This window comes from Hippichthys cyanospilos, chromosome 10, assembly GCF_059441005.1.
Source record: "Hippichthys cyanospilos isolate Australia breed blue-spotted pipefish chromosome 10, RoL_Hcya_1.0, whole genome shotgun sequence".
NCBI lineage: Eukaryota > Metazoa > Chordata > Actinopteri > Syngnathiformes > Syngnathidae > Hippichthys > Hippichthys cyanospilos.
In genome coordinates this window covers 7067432-7088687 of record NC_142378.1, presented here as the reverse complement: position 1 = coordinate 7088687, position 21256 = coordinate 7067432, and the positions used below count along the sequence as shown (strand labels likewise).

Sequence of the window (21256 nt, the reverse complement as noted above, 5' to 3'; positions counted from 1 at the left end):
CGATCCAGCTCTTGGTGCAACATGCATGTCAAATGGTCACTGTGTTGATACATGCACTATTACTATACTATATACTACTTTATATGGTAACTTATTGGAAATATTGTTTTGTTTTGTTTTTTACTTGTTTAATGGGTATGCTATATTGTATACACACCCAGATCACCAAGATTGTACTGCAATAGCTCTTTTGAATTACCAGTCATAGCACGTTCCAGGGATCTGACTTCACGAACATAGTGTTCAAAGGTATTTTGTGTTTTTGTTTTAAGTGACATTGTCAGAAAGACATATATTACTTTAACAACTTGTTTGATGTGCATTTGTGTAGAGCTGTGCTGAATTATGATCAGAATTGCCGAATGTTTTGATTTCTTCAATTCTACACACGGATTTGATAATACTCTAATATACTTGTATGATACAGCTGCAGATTCTTCCTTCTTAATGTCTGAACATCTCATTGAAAGAATGTATTGTTTTATTTCATTAGAGAACATATTAAACCATGGTTTTCACCGAATAGATTTGGAGCAATTAATGTGATATTTTAACAAAAACATTCATATATTTATTAAATATATAGATTCACTTTTTTCTATATTACTTTCAACAAAGCCAAATAATACATTCTTCCAGGCTGTCATGACATCCTTTTCAATAGTGTTGGAACAAAATCACATAATTAAACAAACTTACAGATGGACAGTACCAAAATGAAATGAACTATAGTTTCTGATACTTCCAACTTTTTATGACACAGTTGAAGCTGTCAGTTGATGACGTATAAACGAAGCGACTCAAAAGCGAGCCTGGGCTTGTGACTCCACCTTCTTCCTGTGCGGAATCGAAGGTATTTTGATCATCTCGGCTGCAGAGAGTGATGCGGAAATGAAACAGGTTGAGGCAACTTGACACACGCTTCGGGCCCAATTGACCGTCTTGTTTCGACCGTCTTCGCCAGTTTTTTTTTCCATCCTCAAGCTCCTAAAAAAAACAGTGGGTAAGTATACTTGACCAAATACTTCCTAAATGTCCGCGTACCGAGTTGGGCGCAGTTACGTTTCCGCCCCGCCAATTTCAAGCAGGGCTTCTCATTTTAAATTCTCAAAACTTTGTTTTACCTGTTGCTTTTCGTGACTGTAAAGCCTCGTGTGATTTTGTGGCTGTAATATGTAATATGTATGTAATATGTATGTATATGTGTGTTTGCACCTGTTTTTGCTCACAGCGCGTCTTGAGACACGCCCTCCTCATTTTAATCGATTTATTGATGGAAGTTCCGTGCATCTGAACGCTGTGCAGGTTTGGCAAGTAGGAAGTGTGGTAATTTGTTGACGTGTTGAATTAAATCATCCAAAATCTATAAATAAGCTTGGTATTCTGGATTACACACGCGTTTTGAAGGTGAACGTAAATGTATTTGATGTGTGTTTGTAACCACGTGGTACAGGTGCCACACTTTTTTTTTAAGAACTGCAGGATGGCGTTTCTGTTCATTGCCAACATAAAAGTATACTGTATATTTTTTTCAGGATGATTTTTTTTTCCAGTTCATGCGAGCAAAACACTGTTTCCCCACACAGTTGTTAACACCTGGCAATTTTCTTTTAAAAGTGGAGGGCGGGTAGCGTATTTATTGTAAGGTTTGCATAGTGTGTTGCCTGTGGTGTTTGATTATGCTAAGCATGTAGTTTACACTGCAAACTGCCAAAGTATTGGACTGGGAAGATGAAAATGCTTTCAGATTTTGCATGAAATAAATAAGTAGCAGGGCAAAATGTCCATTGAAGGACATTTATTAATTCATGGAAAAGAAGTTACCCTCCAGTGGGATGGGGATTTACAAGGATGATTACAGAAATAGAATATTTACTAGTGACAAGTTGAAATTTTGAAGACTGTTTAAAAAAAAATGTCGTTATTTATAAGTTGTGTTTTTAGAAGAACAATTAAGTATATTCAAACAAACGGCAGTTGCCATTATATTAAAATGCAAGGCAGCTTTATTTATATAAACTGTAAGAAAAAAAAATCAAATTTCCTCAGAGGCAATGAGTTAAAAGCAGTAGTATAAAGTAAATATGCAGTCAATAAAACCCTTTATAATTATCAATTTAATGTGTAGCTTACACTGTTGAAAACAAAAGGGAACTGACACCCAAACTATAATAGTTAATATAAATTATAAACATTTTAAAAGTTTAAATAGCACCTATGAAAAAATAATTGCACATGTACATACACAAAGTTATTTACTTTTGTTTTCTATTCCAAGCTACTCATATTGAATGGATAATTAAAACACTCATTTAATTATTTACTCAATACTAAGCAGAGTGAAAATGAATTAATATTGCTTTGCTTGTAATCTAATTGTGGTAATTGAGTAAATATGAAGCTTTTTTCTTAGTGTTGCGCCTCTCCTACGCAGGACAAGCCAATGTGCTTAATAAAGCTGAATATATTTGCAAAGAGGAGAAGAAAAGTCTCATTAAAATGTAAAAGAATATACACCCATGAAATTTTAGCACACCATAAAATTTTTAATAAGGCGTAATAGTGAAGTTTGTCGTGAAATGCTTAAAAAAATAATCAAACTTTAAATGAGAAACATTAAATGAGTTTTTTCCTTGGATTTCCTAAATGTAATCAGGGACAAATGAAAACAAACCAATCAATATTTGACAAAGTGTATATATAATTGTATCAATTTTTTTTAAGGTTGTTAAACTGTCACTCAACATTTCAATTAAATGACCCTAGTTTTAGAGTTGCAGCCACAGCCTAGTTGGAGGTCAAGCTGAAACGATATGATCGTTTTATTTCACAATAGGAATTTTTGCTGTCGGAGTAATACCACACCCCCTCCAGCTCTCTTGCACTTTTCGCTTGAGAAGTTGTAAAGGTGAGATAAGGTGACCTTGGCATAAAATAATACTGCTTGCGAGCATCCTTGCCAGGTTAAAACTTTCCAACAATTATAACTGCTTAAGAGCAAATGTGTTTATTTGTGGCAATTAAAATCAAATGCTCATGAGTTGTTTTTTTTTTTATATAGCGTTTTTTATACAGCTTTGATTTAATTTCTTGTGACAGGAAATGAGAACATCGGAAGTGTTTGTGTTGAGTCCTACCAATTGTTAACTCCAATGGAAATTGGAAACCAGTTCAAAGCTATTGGCTTGTCATTATTAATCTCTAATTAGCTAGGGCCAACTTGAGAATGATTTATGGGTTTGCATTATTTCCACAAAAGATGCTTCAATACAGTTTGATGTGGCCTGAAAATTCTTTTGGGATTTCCGACTCGTTGGAATTTCAGCCTCTCACTAGTAAACATTCTCCTATTTCTGTAGTCCTTGTAAATCCCCTGTCCCACTGGAGGGCAAATGCTCTTCAAAGGTAGTGGCTCTTTAGATCTACTCAGGGTTTGTTCAAGGTCACCAAGTTGTCGCCAGAGGCCGCAGACTCTTGTTGCGAAGAAACTTTAAACGTGTTCTTTGTGATGAGCTGTGCAAGCGAATGTCTGGTGACATTTTGGTGACCTTTGATGACCTTTGGGCAACTTGACCCTGAGGGCTTCAAACCACTAAATGAATCGTAGTTTCCTTATGTTATTGCTCTCTCAATTTGAAAGAATGTCCTGTTTTTTATTTTGTTTTTTGTTTTTTTTCAAGGGATTGGAAATAAACACTTTTTCATCCAATTGATTGACAAGATAGGTAATTCGACTAATTGATTATTAAAACAAACGTTTGAGAGAGTATGATGCATTGACTTTTTTTTCCTCATTTTCCTTTGGAACGAAATTGTCTACTGTGATATATAACACTGTTTTATTAGTATTTTTTTTTTTTTTAACAATAAATGTATTTTAAAATCTGAAATCCTGCAAACTAATGATAACCAAAATATACTGTTGTCGTATTCGGCCAAAAAAAAAAAAAAAATGGTAATAGCCGTAAAATGTGAAGAAATTTAAAGGACATATTGTATATTCTGCCACAATAAAAAAGAGCAAATCTAACTTGATCTGCTTTAATGGGCCACAAAAAGTCATGTAGCATGCCAAATCTGGCCTCTTACCCTTGAATTACTAAACTGTCTATTTCACAGAGAACAGAACAAATTAGTTGTTTACATATGAGACTATGCCACATGTTCACTGTACCAAGCTCAATGCCAGCTGTAGTTGTAGGTCAGTCTATGTATGCGCCTACTCTTTTATTGTTTAACCTGTTTGCTGTGTAAACACAGCACAGGTAAGAATTGTAGTAGTTTCTTCAGCCAGGAACTCACAGTGGCCTTAATCCTCATGCTCTTTTGTTTTGGCAAGCGTGACCACAAGAATAGCGGAAATGGTTGCCTTTTTATTTTTAGGACAAAAGGAGTTTCATTGTGATTAAATCATTAGTTTTTCGTTTTTGTTTTGTTTTGTTTTTTTAATCAGTTCATCATTAGAAAATTAGATGAAAGCCCACTTTGCTTGGAATCCAAAATGCACACAATGAAGATTATTGGTTTAGACATGCCAGAAGCCTTGTGTCATCTAACTAGTCTTCCAGGTTAGTTTGACACTTTCATTTGTCGTCCAGTGAGCGAAATGTTTTTAGATAAAAGTACATTGTTTTACATTTAGCGTTACAATTGTCACGGGTGTGGTATGGTCAGATATGCTAATGTAATCTTGAAACATTGGTGATGTAAATCACTGCTGGTTGCTCACGGTATGAGCAGATTACACTTGGCAATTTTTTTTTTTTTTTACTCATTCTCCTTTAAAAGTTGCAAATTGCTCCTGTACAGTTGCTACAGTTGCCTATTGCGGCTCAGCTCTTATCTGGTTTGGTGTGGTTTGCAGTTTGTGCCATGATTGGTTATTTGAGCATTTAATAATGGCAACAATGAAGGGGGAAAAAATTGTAATTCTTCAAAATCAATTATGCTCTCCAGAAATTTAAATTCTTCTTTAAACCTCCCTACAGTTAAAAGAAAACAACAAATGACTGACATTAGTCCAAAGTAGGAGAAAGGGGCTCCGTCAGGCCATATTAAGGGTTTTAAGACATTTTATAAAACATTTTACATGTTTATTTTTGTGCCAATGAACAAAAACATTATGTAACAATGTGCTGCTTCCAAATCGCCCCTTGAAAATATGAACAAACAATGCAACAGCTTAAAATACTGTACGGTCACATTAAGTAATTGCACCTATGGCAAACAATTTGGTTCACATCCTGCTATTGCCAAAGTCGCAATTCACCTTTGTCCTCCAATCTGACTTGCAGTGAAATCATCCAAACGTGTTTCTTTGAGTAGACACGCCTCTATGTTTACAGGATTTTGGTTTGCCTCCAAATATCTGGTCTGCGGCATCATGCAAATTGACTCACGTCTCCTATAAGGCAGTTTCTCTGCCATAGGGCATGAGCTCATTCATAAGGATGGAGCGATGCAATTTTATCGTCTGTGGAAAGTTCCGTAAATGTGAGTCATTGGTGAGACGGGGAGAAACTTGTGGAGGTGGGAAGAAGGGTGTGGCATCGGGAGAATGAGATCGGTAAAGGTGAAGGGTCACCCTTATCTGAGCGAGGTGTGTGTGGGTGGTCTTTCCTAACTGCCCGGCGCCCACCCACAACAGCAAAACCTCACACCCACCCGCCACTAAACATGAAACTTAGCAACGTGAAAATTGCAGTCCTCAGCCTAGTTGTGACATTCCACTAAGATGATTTTTTTGTTGTTTTTTTTGGGAGGTGTTAAAGTAAACTACTATTTGAGTACTGAGTAGTCGCCACCGTTGGTCTGCAATTTGTTCTTGTAAATACTCTGAACTTAAATGTAGTGCATCCACTACACTATTTTTAACTCCTTCAATCCTACATTTATACATCTTTACAGAGTTCAGCCATTATGTCAATGACATAAAAGTCACACGTAAATCATTATATAACACAGCTAATTGTATTGACCTTGGCCCTGAAAATATTCCCTCATTTGCAAATGGTGTCAAACATGACTTTATAAACTTACTTAATTTCTTATGTTTGAGTTGGCTGTGTTTGGGAAGCAGGTAGTTTTTCTACTTTTTTTTCCCCCTTATCTTGTAGCTGCAAAAAAAAGCGGCAGAGCAAGTTTTGTTGACATTGAGACGTGAGGAGCCGAGTGACACCGGCTTGTTACCGCTCATTTTGACTTTGGCTCCATCCCCCGGTTGCCTTAGGTTGCAACTTAATGTCTCCTGCCCTCACAACTCTGTGATTTATTGAGTTTTGAACATGGTTAATTTCATCTAGTGCATGTTGTTCACTACATCAAACATTGTTTTTGTCTTTTCCATCTATGACTTTGAGAATGGTTTCTGACAATTAAACAAGCATGTCAATGGTGTAATCGTAAATTCTACAGTATATGATGACAAGAGAACCTTAGCTGCACACACACACACACACACACACACACACACGGATGTGTGTAATCTATGCGATCTAGCTCCTGGTAAAACATGCATGCCAAATGGTCCCTATGTAGATACATGTACTACTATTAATAAAGTAATTAGTTGGAAATAATGTTCATTGTTGTTGTTTTTACTTGTTCAACCGGCATGGTACATTGTGTACACACCCAGATCGCCAAGATTGTACTGCAATAGCTCTTTTAAATGACCACAAATAGTACAGCAAATTCCAGGGATCTGACTTTCCAAAGATAGTGTTCAAAGGTATTTTCTGTTTTATGTGTTGACACTGTCAAAGTCAAATTACTTTAACAACTCATTTGAGGTGCATTTGTGTAGAGCTGTGCTTAATTACAGTATGATGAGGATTGTAGTAACTCTTGCTTCCTCAACTCTTGTACATGGATCTCATTGTTCTGTCGTTGATTTCTGTTTATTCCCATTCATTCATTCATTCATCCATCCCTCCAGACACTATAACACTCTTCTATTCTTGTAAGGTACAGCTGCAGCTTTTTGTTTACATACAAGGAGTAAAATTTCTCCAAAGACCATAATTTGGACTGTTAAATTTTTTAATAAACATTACTCGCCTTAAATTTTAAATGCATGATTTTATTCATGTTCAGACAATAATGTGAACCAATTTGAAATCATTTAAGGCCAACTTAACATTATAGTTTGTGCATGACTTGCTTAAAAGCCACAGTAAAGTAGTTGGTAACCTTTGTAAACACGTCTTGTGCACCACCCAACTCATTCAGCTTTCTTCACTTTGCGCAAAACATTTTACAATTTAGCCAATATTCGAATTAATCGAATTAGATGTATTGTCCAGTCTTATGTAGTGTATGTCTCCCCGAAAATTATTTTTGACGCAATTGTTATACAATTCAAGGATGCGGTGATTAATAATTTTAATAAATAATAATTTATTTAATAAATAATGTGACAAGTTCCTCAAATTATTTTTTTTTTAAAACATTTATTTATGATTATATATTTTTTTTGTTACACCCTTATCCCCACTGAAAGTTTAACATTTTTTGTAATTTTACAATTTGTCCGAGGTAACTCATTGATGAGTTATCCAGTGTTTCTTCTTTTGCTCGTTTTTAAATTTAGGTTCTTATGCAAATGTCCTGTTGTACAAGATTGGCCCCAGGGTCAGATGTTTTTGAACTGCCTGTGGCTTTGGCATGCGCTTATTATTTATTTGAAGTACTTTTGTTTGTGTAGTCCCTTTGTAACCTGGATTTATTCCATGATCATCGCAATGCAAGTATTTCACAGAGTGCGTCGACAAGATCTGCGCAGCAAGTCCTTGACAGCGGTGTCTGACTCTTTGCACTTTGGTGAAAAATGACCATGACTGTTTGCGCTCTCTGCCTTAACGCATTTGTGCAGCACGCTTGTTGTTTTAAATGTATTATTGAGTTGTTTTGCTTGGCTTGTATACCAATTATGATGATAATTATTAGTGGCAGCAACTCAAAAGCTTTTAACTCCACACCCAATGATGTGATTTGTACATTAGGTTAAAGGTTAAAAACTAGATGTGACTAGAGATGTTGATGCATTGTTGCGTGCAAATGTTAATCATCTTGTCTGGAATTTTACTGGTATTTACGTCCTTTATCATTTTTTGATTGAAATGCCAGTCAAAGGTTTTTATTTTTGGATGTCTGTAATACTCAATGGCAGTGAGTGAGTTCACGACACCTTGAATGTTATTCGGCAGTAAATATTCAGTCCTGGGGCCTCTCCAGATTCCTGTTTCTGCCTCGGAAATTTCCTTCCTGATCCTATCGAGCGAGATGAACCGGAAGTACTCTTAGAATAGGATCAGTTGCCTATATGCAACCCTGAAGGCATCTATAGCAATGTTACTCCAGGCCAACCTTTATGAAAGCTTATTGCCCACAATTATTTTCAGCAGCAACATTTAAAGCATCAAAGTACTTGGTGATAGGAATGAACAAGCGATATTAGGAAAAAAATATACTAATTGTAATTTATCTGACAGATATTTCGATTTCAATACTACTTGCTTTTTCTTTTTCTTCCAAGTCAAGCATCAAGAAGCTGTAGCAGAAAAGGACTAATAGGAAGCTAATGACCTTGTCGTAAGTTACAGGCAACTCCAAGGCAACTCTTGCATGGTCAAGTGACTTTAAGAACGCTGTTGCTGTGCAGTGTATTCATAATATTAAAGTGAACTAAATGTTTGTTGGTATTTGACCTTAAATGGCATTCGTTAATGCACTTATGCTGATTCCGATTGCTAACCGGTTAGCACAGGCAAATTTCTGTGCATGTATTTTTTTCAATAGTTTAAATGAATTCATACGTTGAATCCATAATATATATTTTTTTAAGGAACTTTCATGTTATTATTCAATGGATAGCTTTGCAGTTAAAAACTTCACCAAACAGATTTACATCAGCAATACTTTCCGCCACACAATGGCGTCATTTAGGAAAAGTGAAGTTGTTTGAAAAATTGTTCTTTTCTTATGTCGCAAAGGAAGAGAATACCGAGGACGTCGTCCAACAAAGGCGAAGAAAAGTTGGCGTCAAGGTTAGGTGACTTGACTTTCCAGAGGAGCTCTTCCTTCTAAACTAAACCTAAATAATTTTCATTTCCGCTTCCTGCGTAAAGCCTTCAATTATAAGGTCCTTATTTGACGAGGCGTTGGCCTCACGGGGCCAGATGACAATCATTTCTCAAATGGTACTGTCAGTAACGGCGGCCCAGGTCGATGATGTATTTTGCTGTCAGGTGTGCTGTGGTATTTGAAGGGAGGAGGGGCGCTGGACTGCTGCCACGCCACCCCTACCCACCCGCACCCCAACGGGGCTTGAGTGACAAGTCAAACCAGCCCAGGCGGTCTGTTGCACTTGTGCGCCGCTGCACTTTGTTTTCGTCAAGTCCAGCTGTGTTTACATGAAAGTGCTGTATTGTTTATTTATTTATCTATTTTTACTAGCTACCGTATTGAGCATTTGCAGCCCCACCCCTCCCTCAAAAAATGGCCCGCAGAGGCGACGCTTGATGATCTTGTGGATGAAATTCCTCGGTTGTGCATTGTTCCTCACACCGGCTATTTCAGTTCTCTTATTTAAGAGTCACAATTGGATAATGTTACTATTGCTATTATATGACATGACTACTACTGTTTAACATTTAGGCTCTGACAACATAAGGGTGTGGCTGTGAAGTCACATTTTAAGAAGTAACTTTGCTGATGAGTAATGATGTACTAACAAAAAGAATTTGAGGTATTCTCATTTCCCGTTCAAGTGGTTAAGTATCTGATGTCATCCACCGTGCTTACCAGCCCTTGATTAAACAGCGTGCTTGGTAGGCGATGGCGCCCAGGTATGAAGTTGCTTTTATTTTATTTTTGTTTCCTCCTCCCTGATAACGTAAACGAGCGTGCGACGCAGCAAAGTTTTGTTTTGACTATGATTGTATACCAAGTGCGCGACTAAAAAATGTTGGTCAGAAAAATTCAAAAAATGATCATATGAATTTATTCCGTGTGATTTGCTGTTATACTCTTTTATTTGTCACTAGAAGGATTGTTTTGTGACTTATCATACAGTATACAAATGAGTTGTTGACACATGACGCAAATGTGGTTGAAAATCATTGATAATACCGCTACACCGTGTTTAAAATAGTCAGATATAATGCAAATTAATGTAAAGTTAGGGCTGCAAATGATATCATTAAATGATCAGTCCATTATTAACTAATCAATCAATAGGTTTGTTTTAATGTTCAACATTCATGTTTTTTGTTTTGTTGAAAGTTTCTGACTTGACTTTTTGAATCAAATATCTGCCCGATAAGGGTGTCTTTAATCGCTAATCTGTAAAATGAAATCTTGTACCGCTCTACAAACTTTAGCAAATCGAAGTAATCTTTTTTTTTTTCCTCAATCGGAATTTTACAAGTTTCAATACCCATACCTTAATTTTAAAATGGTTCCCATAGTTTTTCCTTTCCCCCAGTTGACAGCGCAGAAGATAAAATGTTTTTTTTTGTTTGTTTTTTAGTTTTGTTTTGTTTTTTTGTTTTTTTTTGCTTCGTTTATTGATTTGGACTGTACACATAAAAAATTATGGAAGCAGTGTTAAGACGCTGAACTTCTGAGGATTTGCACAATTTAAGATCTGCAACTGAATTTATATTAACTTTGTATTTAATATTTATTTATAATATATTTATAATATTTATTTATTTATAATATTTATTTATATATAATATTTATATTAACTAGTTTTTAACTCCACAAATCGTTGCACCTATTAATGAATTGTTCAGCCATTACTCGCAAAGCGAAAGCTGCAATAACATAGAACAATGGCCGGCTTTCATGATAGTCGGTGCCATTGATTCCTCGCCCCCTCCGTCTGAATAATGTCATCTCCCCACCCCGTAGAGGACAAACAGGGCAACTTGAGAGCCATGTTTCCATGTGAATACGTTAATGTGTGTGTGTGTGTGTGTGTGTGTGTGTGTGTGTGTGTGTGTGTGTGGGTAGGGTGTGGCCAGGAGAGTCGTTGAGCGGTGGGAGGGGAGTAGCGCTGGAAGTCAGACCGAGGTCCCCCTTCATTTGGCAAGGTGCGCGTTTAAATAGGGTCCGCGCCGCTATAACCTCACACATCTCGCAACTCTCTCTCCCTCTCTCTCTTCCGACTGCCCTTCTCAGCCTCTCTCTCCCTCCCGTTTCCGTTTTTCAGTGCTGGTTATTCATCCACCGGGGTGAGTCAGGGAGGGTGGAGATCGGCAAGACGGCTGTACCAGTCACGTCGGTCGGTTGATTTTTCTTTTTTCATTCCCTCTTTCCCTCCCCTCCATTGCACACACTCGCTCATTCTCTCCTTCGTCGTACTGCAGCTTCCACTCGTTTCACACTTCTCTCGGAGAGAGAGAGAGAGAGAGGCTCCCCAAGAGGATTCTCTCAAAGCTGGCTTCAGTTTTCCGAAGCTGGAAATTCCGCTTTTCTCAGCTGGGTAAGTCCTTCACTTTTTATTTGAATGAACTTGGTGCGCACTGGTACTCGAGCGACATGGTTTTATTTCATTTTCATTTTGTTTTCGCCAAGTTGGGTTTATTTAAATCTTCACTCTGCTTCTGTTGGTTACGTTTTTTTATTGGTTGGCCTTCTGCTTCACCTTGTATGTTGGGTGTTCCTCTTTTTTTTGTTTTGTTTTACAATACACCCTCATCCCTTCTCCCTGTTCATCATTAACTCTTCCCACCTTTTTCCATCCTGTGATTCATTGACTTCGAACAGAGAGAGCTCCACTTTGTTTCCTTCATTAGATGCAAACGAGCCATGTTGTGAATGCAAAAAATCTGTCAACAATCAGTTATGTGACTATAATGTAGTAGTGTAGTTTTTCTGGTTGGGGCGCTGACTAAAAATGCTATGGAGCTCATTTGTTAGCGTAATGTAGGTTGGATAAAAAATTACACGCTTTATGGTACTCATTTTGCACTATTGAGGAAGTTTGTCCTCAGATGTGGTGTTTCTTCACAAAATGGGGGACTTTTTATTGGGTTGCCACTGAGTAATGTTATCAACTGACTCATTAAGATTTCTCTCTTGATTTGCTGATTAATTAGCTTCTGATGCAATTGGGATACATTGTGGAGTGTGCACAACTTGACTTAAAGCATCAAATTCCTTTTCAACTTGCTTTCAAAGAAGAACGTGACGTCAAGAATTGCAAATTGGGCTTTATCCATGCTGTGGCACACCCCCCAGGCAGCCCTGACCTGCTCAGTAAACCATTGCTGTAGAAACTGGAGTTCGGAACATTAACAAGTCGTTTGTTTTCAACTGGGCCCAATTCAGACCTGTGCAGTGCTTTTCAATCTTTTTTTTTTTTTCCTCTTCATATATCCACTGCGTGGCTCGGTGGCGCAGTGAGTAGCACATCCGCCTCACAGTTAAAAGGACCGGAGTTCAATCCACCGCGTTCTGGTCTTTCTGTGTGGAGTTTGCATATTCTCCCAGAGCCTGCGTGGGTTCCCTCCGAGCACTCGGGCTTCCTCCCACACTCCAAAAACATGCATGGCAGGTGTATTGGACATACAAAATTGTCCTTAGGTGCGATTGGGTGCGTGAATGGTTGTTCGTCACTGTGTGCCCCGCAATTGGCCGGCGACCAGTTCAGGGTCTCCACCGCATACTGCCCGAAGCCAGCTGGGATAGGCAGCAGCAACCCTGCGACTCTTGTGAGGATAAGCGGCTCTAGAAAATGGAAGGATGGAAATATCCACTTGGAAATATTTTCACTCAAACTTGCACAAAGCCTTTTGGATGAAGTGAAAAAAGAAGTGTCATTTCTTTGACTGGAACTACATTTTTAGTTGCATCTTTTTGGTGTATTTTATTCTATAATCCCTGAAAATGGAACACCATTTGTTTTGATTTTTGGCTGATCGAGCAGAAAATTGCATGGCTAATGACAATGCACATAACTATAATGAAGGCTTTGTGAAGGAGTCATTGTAATGTTTAGGAAGAAATTTATTCATTTTCCAATTAATCTGCTCTTAATTTGGGGAAAAAACAACAAAACTTTTTGCAATGCAGCATTAAATTAGATTCGCTGATATAGTACCTGCAGAGACCTTGTTAAAATCTCATGTGCCACCTGAAGTGCCTTCACATACTTCCCTTTGAGAGCCGCTGGACAATCGGGCACATCAAATTTACAATTGCACAGCGATAATTATAGCTTTGAAAAATATGAACTTTTTGCTGAAATCAACAGCATGTTTATTCGTTCAATCATTTGTTTGATTCCATATCAACTTTGTCCATACAGCAATACATAATAGTTATATTCAAAAGGACCAAGTATCTAATTTTCGTTTTGAGATGGGAAAAATCTTACCGTCATTTAATATTCAATTGCTGACTGACTTAAGTCACTGGCTTTACAATTCAGTGTGTGTGTATAATTAAAGGTGAGGATAGCTGCTGCTGTTGTGGAAAAAGGAGCCATTGAATTTGTTGTCAATAGCGAGTTGTTTGGTTTTCATCAAGGTGCAAAGCTGGCAGTTCAATTTCCTTCCACTTTGCGCTCTGTCTGGTTGTCAGGTGACATGCATATTGTTTTTCCCCACCTTTGCTTCTGGTTGTCATGGTTGAGCGATCTGTAAATCTGTTTTCTTTTTTTTTTTTTTTTTGCGTGAATGGGCGGCAGAGAATTTCAGCTACTTAACAATACTAAAGTCAGAACTGCAGAGAACAACAAATATGTTAAAAAATATAAAGTCTAGATAAGTCCCAGTTATAAAAGGTACTTCCTTTCTTCTGGACCTCTTCGGTATGTGTGTTTTCTCCACATTTGAAAGTATGAGTTTGTTGCCTGAGCAGATGATGATTGATCATCTGCTCAAACTTAACTATTCAGCATTTTTCCTCAGAACAAGACCGTGAAGTGACATGAGGGTGCACTTACTGAAATGCGAAGCCCCCGCCCCAAATAGCTCGCCATTGCTCAAAAACAGCCTCAGCTTTTTGTGTAAGACTTTTGTGAAATGTCATTTATCTGATCTTGCAGTGCTACACAACACACCGCCGTTTGCGATAACGCTCGGACGAAACCGCCGTCCAAACAAGTTTCGTCGAGTCAGCGGGAGAAATGACTGACTTAGGTGTTTCTTAAAATGAAGGTTGGCTTTGTAGAGGCAGACTTGGATGTTTTGAGAGTTTTTTTTTTTTTTTTAAATTGTCTTCTGAGATCCAGCTGTTTCGTTTGTGTCCGCTTTTGTTGTTTTGACTCGGCAAGACTGCGATGTTAATTGCATCCCACTCATGTTGGATTTATTCCTTAAATCAAAAATGTAATTTCCACAATGCCTGGGGGGAATATTTAATTTTTTGGCCATATCGCCCAGCCCTACCTGTGTTATTGAATCATATGTGGTTCTCCGCCATTTATATAGCTTAACTTCACCAATCCCATAACATTTTTTAAGTGTCCAGACATTCTGTCTCAAGTATTTATTTATTTTTTTTTGCACAAGCTATGAATATTAACTTTACATTCAAACTGATTTACAATCCGTATATATTATTGTCTGAACATTTTGCACGTTAATCCTACAAAACATTTTGAGTTTATGCCAATAAAAATCAATGAAATCGTAACCTTCCAAAAAGATGGGGGGTTGAGTTTTTTGTTAATTTCTGTCTACATGTGTTTCTCCACTGTTGGTGGTCTAAAATTGCTGACCTCATACAATCCCATTATTATTAATATAATCCCACACATACAATCCCATTTAGTTATTTACTTTTAAAAAAATGGCACTAAATGAGTATAAGGATTAAACATTGTGACACTGATGGTGTTCGTTAACCTTTTTTTTTTTTTTTTGGTTATCAGTAAGATAAATGACCTAGGGCTTTGTTGTTGTTTCAAATGTTTAATTCTCTTAGATTATATTTATCAGTTTACTTTGAAACCATCTTGTTAGCTCACAATTTGATGCCCAAGGCGTTCTATGCTGAATGTGTGGCTGTAGGCTTTTCGTTCCAAATCTTAAGTTAAACCCTATCTAAGGTAAATACTTAACCCACCTTTGTTTGCGTTCTTTCCTGGCAACGTATCTGCTTGTAATGATATTAGCTCAAGGAGGGCTGCGCTTGTGCGCTCGGTCATTGTTGATTGTAAATCAAACAATGGCACTCTCCGGCTCCACTTTTCAAAGAAAACACGCCCCATTTGATCCAGTCGCCAGCAGCGTTTACAGTACTGGCAAAATTCCTGCGTGCATGCTTCCCAAATTCGTAATTACACTCGTTCAGACTGTGTAAGGCTGGAGTAACGTAAGTTTCAGTTCAGGCCGGCCGAGTGTGAACAATTGTTGGTATTGAGGAGTGAGGAAGCAGCCAGGAGGGCCGCCGTGAGGAAAGCCGGCCCACTTGTCACATGACCCCTCCTCGTCTGATGTCAGGCCATGTCGCATGAGCAGAGCCAGGCATCCTGAGGAAGCGCTTGCCTTGGGTGAAATTACAATTTTGTCCAAAAATTCAGCGCCTTTCTTTGAGTGGCTTTTTTTTTTTTAGTTCTCTGGTGGTGTAGTAACGCATGTTGGTGAATTCTTTCACTTCAGTGTGCTGTTTAATTTCCTGTGGAAATTGCAGTGTTGAGTAAGAAGTAACATCTTTTTTTTTTTCTTTTTTTTTAATGATTCACAAACTCGTGCAGACTGCCAAACGCGTCACAAGGTTCTACGAAGGAAACGGAAAGTTCCATCATCGAAATAAATGTGCAATATGAAAAAAAGTCAAACTGTGGGGTTTTTTTGGATTTGTGGTGTTGATTTGTGTATGTAATAATAATAGTGAGGTTTATGAGTTCATGTGCTTTTTTCCCACTTTTGTTTTGCAGGTAACTGGTTAGAAAAACAGCAAAATGCTGCAGGAGTTGAAGGAGTTTGGCTCACATGCCATGGAAATCTATGACTACCTCGTAGCAGGAGTTGGTCAGTCTTTTCTTTTTAAGTAACCATACAAGCAGTGTTATGAATTAAAATATTACAAATACACACTTAAGTACTATGCATTTGAGTTAGCTTTGAATAGAATATAAAAGGAGTTAACCCCTGAACAAAATTGTTTATGAAAGATAGTCTGAATTACAAAAAATATTTAATTACACATCAACAAGGTCATTAAAAATAAATTCATCAGTTTTTTTTTATTTATTATTATTCAAAGCTACTCATTATAATTAAGTCTCTTTTAATCACTCAAAACCAAGCAGCGAAATTTAAATTTTGCTTCCAATCTGTTGCCACATTTTGAGTAAACGTTTTTGTTTTTTTAAACAGATTGTAAAGACGAACATAATTACGGATGTGGTTCCGCCGAGAGTGTGAAAGTGATGTTACTAAATGACATCCTGTAGCAATTGAGTCAAAATGGCGTGCAATGTAATATTCCCTTTCCAGATCCCCGACTGAAGAATCATTTCCTGATGCAGAGTCCTATTCCCATGACTGTGATTTTGCTGTGCTACCTGTTCTTCGTACTGTACCTGGGCCCTCACATCATGGCCAACCGAAAGCCCTTCCAGCTGAAGGAAGCCATGATCGTCTATAATTTTGCGCTAGTGGCGCTGTCAATATACATTGTGTATGAGGCGAGTCCGCTTTTCTTCCTCAACCCCGCTAAAGTTGTATTTTCAAAGTTATTCCAACATGTCGAGCCCAAATTTGTATTTGTCGTTTTTAGTTCTTGATGTCTGGGTGGGCCACGACGTACACTTGGCGATGCGACGCAATCGATGTGTCCAACGGCCCTCAAGCACTTAGAGTAAGCTGGACAGCAGCAGATCTTGTCTGCTGCTTTCTATGGTCTGTTCCTCAGTCCCTCCTTTTCTTTTGTTTTTTTTTTTATCCGACCACGACAATTGTTGGTGTTTATTGTGATAATACATACAATGTTGACACAACAGAGTACAACAACACGTGCACAAGTCACAATTAATGTTGACATCGCGTGAAAGGTGCCCAGAGGGTGCGCCTCCCTCAAAAAATGCTAAGCGTAGGTGAACAAACATGCAGCTACAGTGTAGGTAGGGATGTCACTATTAAATAATTTTGAAATTTGTTATTCTAATGTAATTTTTTTTAACTGAAGTTAAAGGGGTGTAGGAGTTGGAAATACAGTAACCTTTCAGTTGGAAATACAGTAACTTTTCATTTATTTTCTATACATATGAGTAATTAGAGAGGACGCGTTTGTTTATGCTAACTTGTTAGCTTTTGCGATTAGCATTAGCCCACCAGCAATTACCATTTAAAGTAATAACTATCTACTTTTGATCATTCATTTTCTATACATATGATTGAGTCAGGAAAAATATTTGTCTATGCTAACTGGTTAGCTTTTGGAATTAGCATTAGCCCTTCAGCGATTACCATTTAAGGTAAAAACACTACTATTTATCTCACACATACGTAACGGTTTAATATCAATAATTGATGTCCTGACCATAACGATTACATTTTCTATTGGTTAGAGTGTGAACTGCAGTTGAACCTTAACCTATGATACCAAAATAGTCCTACATTACCATTAATAATAAATGGTTTTTGATTACTTTATTTCAAATCTAAATGTACAATTCTCGTTTGTAAATCAAACACTTAATATTTTTTTCAAGAATGCTACTGAATAACCATTACCGTAATTCCCCAAATATAAGACGCACACTTAATTTTGATGGCAACTTCTGTTATTTTTGATGTTACCGTTTATAAGACGCACCAAGTGTGTTTCAGATTTCCCACATTGTGAGCGGTTGGTGAACGCTTCGCCAGTGTAACGTTGAATGCGCTCAAAGCAGTTGTTTTTCCTTGCGACACATCTTGAGTTCATTTTACCATAAAAACCCGAAGTTGCGCATTATCCAGTTATCCTCAAATATTGGTTGGAAAATAAAAAGTCTTATTTGGGGAATTGTGGTACTTTTTCCTTACTTGTTTTTACTTTTTTGTATAGTTAAACGACTAAGGCGTTAATTAAATCCGCTGAGTATCAGGATGGTGTATCGTTAAGTGGCCTTATGTTGTATGTAATAAACTATGTTCCGGTTAGTCATTCAACAATGCAGTAATGACATGACACGGAGGAGAGTACTCAGTTTGGAATGCCATAATACCAATATTTGATACTGATAACTATCAAATTGCCTGTATACTTTTCCATTCTTCAAGGTAAATGATTGAATGACTGAGTTAATTATAAGCTGTTTTTCCTTTCAGATGGTGGACGCGGCCTGGCTGTTTTGGTTCTCTAAAATCATTGAGCTCATGGACACCGTAAGTCGCTCATTTGATTAATTTCCCACTGACCCCGAGTTTGGCGTCAAATTAACTTTTTTTTTTTTTTTTTGATAGATCTTTTTCGTGTTGAGAAAAAAGAGCGGGCAGATCACCTTCCTACACATCTTCCATCACTCCTTCATGCCCTGGACCTGGTGGTGGGGAGTTGGCTACGCTCCCGGTGAGTACACACGTACTGGAGCCGGCTCCCGTCCAGGACGTGACCGCACGCTACCTTGCATACCAGTCGTTTGCCATCTCGTCAAAGAGCCTTTGTCTCTGGCTAATGCTAACTGTTTTTAGTCTGATGAAAACGTGGTATGTCCATTCGCCATTTTGTCCAGGGGAAAAGAATGTCCTTCGCTGTGGCTTAGTCCCTAGAAATACATCATAGGTGACTGTTTTAGAATGGATGTATGGAATGTATCAGAAACTTCAATCTAGCTTGTGGATGGATGTGCCTGCTGAGGTGTCCATGTTTGAAATGATGTCTTCATTGCAAACCGTCGATCTTGTCTCATGGTTTACCATTACGCTCTTCAAATGTTCCACCGCGGGACCGCTACTAATCAGTCACCGGGTAAAAACGTTAAATTCAAAATGCACGGCTGTCATCACTTTCACACAAGCGGAGTAATTGACCTTTGGCTAGATGAAGCACACGGTAAAATAAATTCATGTCTGTAAAATGGACTTTTATGGTTGGAGGCATTTCCAGTACCGCGGGACAATGAACCGCTCAGCTGTTCCACGGCCAGGTGCGCACGGATAGGAAGGAAGTTCGTTTGGATTTATCCACGACGTAAGTGCTGAGCAAAGCGGCGGGAAGAGTTGTGAAGGATTTTGAACAATAATGCCCGTTCGTATAGAGCCAAATGCTTCAGTAGGGCAAAAGCAACCAAAGTTGTTTTGACGTCTTTTGGTGGGATTTTGGTTGGGTCGTGCGCCGTGACGTTTTTCTCGTGGGCCCCATCTCGTTTGGGGGAAAACCCGCCTCATGTGATGTGCGCTTCCACCTCAGGCGGAATGGGATCCTTCCACGCCATGGTGAATTCTTCCGTCCACGTTATCATGTATTTCTATTACTTCCTGGCTGCCGCCGGACCTCGCTTCCAGAAGTTCCTTTGGTGGAAGAAATACATGACAGCCATTCAGCTCGTATGTATAGTTTTGAAGATTTTCTTTCTTCCTATCTGTTGTTTTTTTTTTTTCTTTTCAATTTCTGTTCATTGTTTTTTTTTTTCCCTCTCACTTTTAAAAAAAAAAAAATTTTAACTTGATTTCAGAATCGCTTTTTCCCTTAATTTTTCCCTTTCCTGCATTTTTTTTTGTTTACGATTCTTCATGTTTTTTCCCCAATTTTCTCATTTTTTCAGATCTTCTTTTTGTTGACCTTTATCTTTTTCACCGTTTCAACATTTGGTTTTGCTTTTTTTTCCTCCCCGCCAGACCCAGTTTGTCCTGGTATCCCTCCACGCGACTCAGTATTACTTCATGGAAAGTTGCGACTACCAGTTCCCCATCATCATCCACTTGGTGTGGATGTACGGCACCTTCTTCTTCGTGCTCTTCTCCAACTTCTGGGTGCAGGCGTACGTCAAGGGCAAGCGGCTGCCCAAGCAGCACCTCGCGCCGTCTCAGAACGGAACGGCCAGCAGCGCCGCCGTGTACGCCAACGGCAAGCACCATGAGAACGGCGTCAAACACGGCATGAGCAAGGGCACGTCCCACCACGAAAACGGCAGCGCCCCCATGGGCAAAATGAAGAAGGCCTAGGGCAACGGGAAAGGAAAACCCCCAAAAAGTATGACCTCGCGAAGCCGTCGCACGGATTCCAAAGATGATTTTGGCTGCGTTTCTTGTCCAGTTTTTTAGTTTTGTCTGTGAAACTCAGGAGGGATGGGCGTAACGCGGTCCACGACTTCCACAAAGGGGGATTCCACGTCTGGTTGGTTCAGTTGTCTCTCTGAGATTTAGGGGAAAGCACAATGTATGAAGAGAAGATATTCACTGACGTGCAGGTTTAGTATCACACTGGTTGCCTTTCACTTTTTAGGAGTTGTCCTCATATCACCCCTTTGTGGACAGATGACTGGACAGAAGACTTGAAAATACTTTTATCTGTAAATATTTTTACAACAAAAGAACTAATTGTATTGGTTAGGCTTTCTACTTTCTAAATTGTGTATTTAATAATAAAACGCCAATAAACCACGCCATAAATAATCTCGGGCCCGTGCTTCTTATTCTGCTTTTCGATTTCCATTTGACGCGACCAGATTGTTGCGTGGCCATCGTGTCATCATCACGCCAGTGTGTGACAACGGCGTTGCGTTGCAACAAAGAAGAAAAGCATGTGCTTGTCTTGTGCCTCTCGCTTGGGTTATGCAAAGAATGTGACGCCCGCTTGTAGGAGTTACACAAGCGACGCATTCTGCTTTGTTGGAGCGGCGGACAAGTCGCAACACCCCCTCGGTTCAGCTGGTTCATTGACAGAGAATAGGCCGCTTATCTCCTTTTGCGTCCAGCTAATGAGACAATACGTATATAGAAAATAAGGGAAGGGAGGTTAAAATTTTGGATGCTCAAGGTCAGTTCAAATGACTACGAAGGTGTTTGTGCTCAGGTTGCCTTTTGATATACTGCTAAATCAGTTTTAAGTGTTTGGAGTTTGTTTTACGAAATTCAATGCGTACAATGATTTTTTTTTATTGGAGATTAATTTCAGATTCTATGTCACAAAACCTGGTATTGTGTAGGTGTGGACTTTCATTTTCTTTGGGGTAACATGAGGGAATTTTAGGCATTTTAAATTTGAACATTAATTTCTAATAAAATACTATAGAAGTTACTATCTGAAATTAATTGGAAAATAATTCGAATTATGAATTGGGTAGGTTTTTAAATCTAATTATCGAGAT

At 38.4% G+C, this 21256-nt stretch overlaps 1 protein-coding gene across 6 annotated transcripts; it reads left to right on the top strand.

Annotated features, from left to right (window-relative positions):
• Window positions 1–842: 842 nt before the first annotated feature.
• On the top strand, window positions 843–20561 carry elovl1b (ELOVL fatty acid elongase 1b). 6 transcript variants are annotated; one of them, XM_088425588.1, is made up of 11 exons: window positions 845–1003; window positions 11020–11099; window positions 11219–11290; window positions 11376–11491; window positions 15896–15989; window positions 16458–16648; window positions 16741–16821; window positions 18276–18332; window positions 18411–18516; window positions 19357–19493; window positions 19785–20561. In XM_088425588.1, exons 5-11 carry the CDS (start codon window positions 15920–15922, stop codon window positions 20109–20111), a joined length of 969 nt encoding a protein of 322 aa, XP_088281714.1. In that variant the 5' UTR covers window positions 845–1003; window positions 11020–11099; window positions 11219–11290; window positions 11376–11491; window positions 15896–15919; the 3' UTR covers window positions 20112–20561. The 6 variants fall into 6 exon arrangements, with proteins under 6 accessions (XP_088281716.1, XP_088281714.1, XP_088281713.1 ...); XM_088425587.1 differs by having other exon boundaries at window positions 11188–11290; XM_088425589.1 differs by lacking the exons at window positions 845–1003; window positions 11020–11099 and adding an exon at window positions 13923–14020 and having other exon boundaries at window positions 11106–11290.
• The last annotated feature ends 695 nt before the right edge of the window (window positions 20562–21256 follow it).

What these genes read in the sequence shown, in the direction of transcription:
- elovl1b (XM_088425590.1), top strand. Translation starts at nt 15,920, where the DNA reads ATGCTGCAGGAGTTGAAGGAGTTTGGCTCACATGCCATGGAAATCTAT. An exon ending in CTACCTCGTAGCAGGAGTTG is followed by an intron (nt 15,990 to 16,457) that starts GTCAGTCTTTTC and finishes TTCCCTTTCCAG; the next exon opens with ATCCCCGACTGAAGAATCAT. An exon ending in GGGAGTTGGCTACGCTCCCG is followed by an intron (nt 18,517 to 19,356) that starts GTGAGTACACAC and finishes CTTCCACCTCAG; the next exon opens with GCGGAATGGGATCCTTCCAC.